The following is a 6809-nucleotide window of genomic DNA, read 5'->3' as shown; positions in this document are numbered from 1 at the left end:
GATGTCCACCTGCAGCTTAGGCCTCCCCCCCACTGGCAAGTGGACATCCCTCAAGGGCTCCCGGGCTGCCAGAGGGATGTTTGACTACCAGCTTAGGCTCAATCCCCCCAGGGAGTGGGCCTAAGCCAGCAGGTAGTCATCCCCCGAGGGGTCCCAGACTGCTAGAGGGCACAGGTCGGGCTGAGGGAACCCCCCCACCCCCGAGTGCACAAATTTTTGTGCACCAGGCCTCTAGTTTAATTATAATTTTGTATCAGCCTGGAAGATTATATATTGGAAACAAGGTAAACCTGTAGTTTTGCATATTCTGGTGACTTGACTTGGGCCTTATGTATATACTGTGATCTCAGCAACCTCTTCTGCCCATTCTTTTTCTTGTGTAGGTGTAATTCATCCCATCTGCCCTTCTGATGTCTCTAGGTAGAAACAGCAACAGTAGCCATTCTTTTGAGCACTAGTGAGTACTTGGGGTTGAAATTCCTAAGGCAAGAGTTTTAATTTTCCTTTATAAAGTGCCATTCTGTATATTTAACAAATGTCATAAAGAAAAAGAACTAAATTCAAACCGAGAAAGTGCCAAAGCAACAAAATAATGTGAACAAAACAATCATTACTTTGTACAAAGGGAGTTCAGTTTTTTTATTCTTTCTTACAGGGCCTATTTTCTATATACTTAATAATTTTAACATTACTAGACCAAATTCATGTTACTGACATCAGACTTTAATTGTGGGATACTTAATACATAAAGGACTCTCATAAAACTTATCTGTAGCTGAATCTAGAAGATCATTCTACTCTTAGATCCTATGTTCTGTATTTTATAACTTTGTTCAGTCATCTTTGAGACTTTAAGGATGGTCAGGGATAGCACCGATCAATGAAATAGGGTTATCTAAAAATTCCATTTTTAGCAATTTCAAAAATACATGATTTAAATGTTAGGTTCTTTTCCTTTCCTGTAAGTTAATGAATGTGTTAGTGAGTACTAAAATGGTTATGAAAATCCTGAATCAGAAAAATCTGAATGTACTCATCTGAGTACCTTTTTAAGGATCTCCTTTTATCACCCAAGCCCAGTAGTTTCTAAGGCAACTAGTCTTCACAGCTACCTTAAGCTGGAATGACAGAAATGGATGTCTTTTCTGTTGATTTCTGGGAATCTAGTTTTGTTCTTGGTCACTCTCCTGTTCAGCTTGAATGGATATTCATTTGTCTGGTAAGCAAAGTTTCCCTTCCATTTGGTTTTAGAGCATAGATACAAGAGGGTGGTGGGGGCAATGATTTTGGAGCTGGTTGTTTAAGCTGCAAGTTCAGGGGCTACCACAGTGACACTTCTGTAATTGGTTAGGTTCTGGAACATGTTGCAGTCCATTTCCACATTGAGCCGCTGGAGCCCCACCTTCACCGGTGTGAACCAGAATTGGGTGCACAAGGTGTTTCCAGGTCGCACGGGACCTAATCTGAAATAAAGAAAAAGGCAGGTGCTAGTTCTGTCCCAGGCTGGTTGCTTTCCTGGTCCTAGTGACTCTGATCCTTTCCTACCTGAAGAGGTGGATCGTGACCTAAGTACCTTGCTGTTGAAAGAGGAGGTTTTAAGGGGGTAGAAGACGGGAGCCACCCTATGATGAGCAGTTTCATGAGTGAGAAGAGAAATCCTATTCTAAGGGCTTCCAAGCTGCATCTGTTGTTTATCATCTGCAACTTCAGTCTGGTCCCAGTCTCTGTAACAGTATTGGGGTGTGTTTGGAAAAGCTATCACTTTGGGACCCTCACACTGCTAAACACAGTGGGTATGGCAGGTGTATTGAGATGTCAATAGCCAACAGATGGTGGTTGGAGCCCTATCAGCAGCCTCCTGGCCTGCCTGTTGGCCTTATGGTGACTGAGGGAATGGTACAGATTTTCTTTGAGGAGCTTTGCCCCACAATTGATCTGGAAGACCACAGAAGTCTGGTTAAATGTTGGCAGTCCCTCCTCTGAACTTATTGGCAAGAACAACTCATTGAGTTTCAAGAGGCTGAGGCAGTGGCTCAATACTAGACAACCTGTTAGGGACCTCAGAGATGGTACAATAGTCACTGTGAACTCTCAGCTATATACTGTGTTATTCAGCGAAGGATGTAGAGGACACAATGAGAAGAGAGATGATGAAAGAAGATACTTGCAGCATCTAAAACCAACAAGGGACTAATACCTAGACTCTACAGGCCGCTCCTACAAATCAACAAGGAAAAAAAGTGGGAACACCAAGAGAAAAGTGGTCAAAGACCATAGAGAGGAGTAAATGGAAAAGGCTTATAAACACACGAAGAGTTAAAACAATAGTGAGATATTACCTTATTTCCATTAGACTGGAAAAAAGAGAAAGTTGGGTATTGCCATGAGTGGAGGAATAGTAGGAATATAGAAACTGTCATGGAGTGCTGGAGGGAGTGAGGCTTCTGCAGCCATTCTGCAAACAAAGCTGATAGTACCTGGTCAAATCAGGTCACATCCTATGACTCAGCAATTTTATTCCTGGGCATATATATCCTTTCCTCCCCCACCAAAGTTTCAGACAAGTACATAAGGGGCCATGTGGAGATGTTCATTGCAGCATTATGTGTGGTGTTTGAGAGTCGGAGGTACTCTGGGTACCATCACTGTGAAGTAGAGTGGTAGGTAGCAGGGGTTGTGCAGTGTGCATTATGTGGCAGAAACAATGGACTGGATACATGTGGATGGATCTTAAAAACATAGATCTGAGTGAAAAGAAAAAGAATTAGACATAACATCACTTATACAATTTAAAAATATAAGCTCATGCCGTGGACAGTGTGGCTCAATTAGTTGGAGTGCTGTCCTGTGCACTGAAGGGTCACAAGTTCGATTCCCAGTCAGGGCACATACCCTGTTGTGGGTTCAATCCCTGGTTGGGGCATGTGCGGGAGGCAATTGATCGATGTCTCTCTCACATCAATGTTTCCCTCTCCCTCGCCCTCTCCCTCTAAAATAAAGTAGAGGCTCATGAGGCAATAGTGCACATTTTACACATACTAACAAAGTGATATGAAGTGTGGTTGGAACGGGAGTAGGGATAACAGATTATTTAAACAAAATTCAAAATTGTGGTGGGCTTTAGTAGAATGCAGTTTTCGAGAGGCAGCCTCCCCGTGATGTTCTCTAGTACCCAGTCCTAACCCTGTCACCTGCACTCACCAACAATATTGAGGCTCTTCCTGCATGACAGGGCAGCAACCAGGGTCAGGGGGGTGCCCAAGGAGTACACAGCCTCCCTCCCTCCTGTCCCCCTAGGATGAGATAGGCTCTAACCCCTTATTTCTACTTCAGGGCATATTTGCTCTGTCTCCATCGACACACCAAAAAGGCAGTTATTAACCTTGGGCCCAGTGTTTCTGACCGGTTGAGATGTGTCAGTGGGACGAGAAGCTTGTGGTCTCTTACCTGTAGCTCCTCTCTCTGTGAATGAGCCCCCTTCCGAAGATGGAGATCACACAGTCCTTCATGGGAGCATCTAGGGAGTTATGGATGCTGACTGAGGCCGAAAGAGGCTGATATTGCTCTGCTGCCTCTGGCATCTGTGGTAAGAGACACAGTTACTCCTTCCCTTCCTGGGCACCCTCCCTGTACTCTCTTCGTTGCTCTCCTATCTCTGCCGTCCTGACCCAAACACCACAGCTGCCTTCTTTACCCCTCTGCCTGGTCTTCCTGCATTTACCCTCACACTGGATCCATCACAGACTCTGGAGGGTTTCCCATGGTCTCTGGAATAAAGCTTCGGCTGGCACTCAGAGCCCTTCATGGTCTGACCGCAACCCACTTCTCCAACCTTATTTGTTCTTCCCTTGACTGAACAACATTCAAGCCACATCGGGTGCTTTCCCATCCCCAGCACACCCCTCGGGCTCCTTCCTTTGGGCCTCTTTCTCTGCCTGGTCTTCCTGCATTTACCCTCACACTGGATCCATCACAGACTCTGGAGGGTTTCCCATGGTCTCTGGAATAAAGCTTCGGCTGGCATTCAGAGCCCTTCATGGTCTGACCCCAACCCACTTCTCCAACCTTATTTGTTCTTCCCTTGACTAAACAACATTCAAGCCACATCGGGTGCTTTCCCATCCCCAGCACACCCCTCAGGCTCCTTCCTTTGGGCCTCTGCTACTTGCAAGGGCCTCCCCCACTTCTGCATTGGAAGCTTGCCCATTGTTCCCAGGATAAATGCCACCTTCTCCACAAAGTCTTCCTCAATCTAATCAGATGGAGTTAATCCCCTTTACTTCACTTATCCCATAGTGACTTTGTGGCTCTATTAAAGCATTTACATAGAAGACCAACATTGTGTCTCCCTTACAAAACTATAACCTCTTTAAAGGCATGGACCAAATTGCATTAATTTTGGGCAGGGTAGACGTGGAAGGATGACTGGTCAAGAGCCATAAGTCTCTAAAATGTCCCATTATTATGATCTTGGGCATGTTGCTCTCTAGGAGAGATTCCTCATCTGAATAATGGGAACAGTTCCACCGCATAGGGCTTTTGAATGAAAAGAAATGAGGTGAAAATGCATTGGCCAATGTATAAAGTGCTAAATAAACACCTGCTATTATTATCTCTATAAGTATGGAGGCTACAACTGGGGAGGACCAACCTTTAACCACATAAGAAGCTGGAAGATTTAAACCTGAATAGCACATGTAAGAAGCCATCTCTTTCAAAACAAGGAGCTCTCAACATAGCACGTTCTGGTGATCCTGCAGCAGTCACCTGCACCGACGTGTGATGCCCTCTGATTCTTTCTGAAACGGGGACCCGAGCAGTAAGCAGCGCATGCGAGCAATCTGGGGAAGGACTGGTGCCTACCTCAATGGCAAGGCGTGGTCTACAGATGGCGATGTCTTCCTGAGCAAAGCAGCTGAGGCTGGACTCGGAGTGTGTGGCCACAGCGGTCAGTCTGAGGAAGCTGTTCTCAGGTGGGCTTCGCGCAAATTGGGAGAAGGACAGGCTGGTGGTGATTCTCCTAACTGAGATATGTGACAGACGAGTCAGGGCAAACAGCTGAACGCGCATGCCCGGAGACAAGCAATAGTTACACACAGAATGCAGAGGAGTCGGGATCTCACTGAAGCCAGAAAGGAGCCTCATTCCTCACAGCAATTTCAACTTTGAACTCATCCAAGAACCCATCCGTCACCACCATCACCACCCTCACTAACACTTTTGGCAGACCACCTCCTTGGGGTTGTGGACACAGTCCCTGTGAGCTAGAACAAGTTAAGCTCTCTGGGCCTCAGTTTCTTTGTCTAATAGTCACACCTGCCTGGTGGGGTGGCTTGTGTTAAATGAGATACTGCAAATGAAGTATTTATCTCAGACCCTGCCGCACATTGTTACTGAATATATGCTGACTTAGTTCCTTCCCATTCTCTGCTTCTCTTTCCCCTTTGCAGAGAAAATAAAGCCATCCTTCACCCTTGAGGAATTCTTTCAAGCTCATGTTCCCATTCCCAAACTACAGACATAGACATCTACCCTATCTCTCTCTCTGCTCCCCTAGGGGGATGATGTGTCCCCACTGCGAAAGTCAAGTCCTCTGTTTTTATTTATTTTTTTAATATATTTTATTGATTTTTTTACAGAGAGGAAGGGAGAGGGATAGAGAGTTAGAAACATCGATGAGAGAGAAACATCTATCAACTGCCTCCTGCACACCCCCTACTGAGGAAGTGCCTGCAACCCAGGTACATGCCCTTGACCAGAATCGAACCTGGGACCCTTAAGTCCACAGACCAACATTCTATCCACTGAGCCAAACCGGTCAGGGCAAGTCCTCTGTTTTTAAAATCTATGCTCCATCTTGACCCTACTAGTGCCTAGCTGTGTAACTTTGGGCAAATTATTTAACCTCTCTGTGTCTCGGTCTCCTCATCTGTAAAGTGGGGATAATAATGGTTCCTGCCTCATTAGGTTGTGAGGATAAATGAGGCAATGCACATATAACACTTAACACACCATGTTTGCCACTAATAAGTGCGCCAAAATGTGAGCTATAATTATTCTTGTTGTCTCTCATTTCCCAAAGAGTTGCACCATCAATTAAAACCCATCTCTCCCTGGGTGGAGGTGGGCAAAGGGCGTGGGGGTGGGGGAAGTGGCAGACATCTCCTATAGTGTCAACAATAAAAAAGTTAAATAAAAACAATAATAAAAGCCATGGCTGGTGTGGCTCAATTGGTTGAGAGTCATCCCATGCACCAAAAGGTTACCGGTTTAATTCCCAGTCAGGGCACATGCCCAGGTTGTGAGTTCGGTCTGCGTAGGAGAGGCAATCAGTCGGTGATTCTCACATCAATGTTTCTCTCTCTCTCTCCCTTCTTCTCTCTGAAATCAATAAAAACGTATTAAAAAATAAATAAATAAGTAAAAATTAAAAATAAAACCCATCTCCCCTGAGGTTTCAGTCTTTTGCTCTCCGATTATTTTCTTCAGCATGTAAGCAGATTTCACTTTCTCGCATCTTAAAAGAAAAACAACCAACCTCCCTCTACCCAGTGTCTCTGACTACCACCCAACCTCTCTTCTTTAAAATTGTTTTAATTCCTCACCCAAGGATATGTTCTTACTGATTTTTAGAGAGAGAGGGAGGGAGAGAGAAAAATGTCGATGTGAGGGAGAAACATCAATCGGTTGCCTCTTGCACATGCCCCAACCAGGGAACTAATCCAGAGTAAGACCACTCTGCCGATAGAGGCTGTTCAGCCTTGATGTCTCATGGCCCCTCTGCTGCATTGCTGGGTGCCGCCTTCCTG

The 6809-nt window shown here is 45.3% G+C and overlaps 1 protein-coding gene across 5 annotated transcripts in view; it reads right to left on the bottom strand.

The window, feature by feature from the left end:
- Positions 1-610: 610 nt before the first annotated feature.
- The window catches only part of EPB42 (erythrocyte membrane protein band 4.2), a 21926-nt gene continuing 15727 nt past the window's right edge, over positions 611-6809 (bottom strand). For all 5 annotated transcript variants that reach the window (XM_006778034.2, XM_015557614.1, XM_015557615.1 and 2 more), the window contains 3 exons: positions 4864-5024; positions 3448-3581; positions 611-1463 (listed from right to left, as the gene is read on the bottom strand). In XM_006778034.2, the coding sequence (XP_006778097.1) occupies positions 1301-1463; positions 3448-3581; positions 4864-5024 (458 nt within the window). In that variant the 3' untranslated portion in view covers positions 611-1300. The remainder of the gene's footprint in view (positions 1464-3447; positions 3582-4863; positions 5025-6809) is intronic.

This window comes from Myotis davidii, unplaced genomic scaffold, assembly GCF_000327345.1.
Source record: "Myotis davidii unplaced genomic scaffold, ASM32734v1 scaffold46, whole genome shotgun sequence".
Classification (NCBI taxonomy): domain Eukaryota; kingdom Metazoa; phylum Chordata; class Mammalia; order Chiroptera; family Vespertilionidae; genus Myotis; species Myotis davidii.
This window is presented reverse-complemented; position numbering and strand designations above follow the sequence as displayed.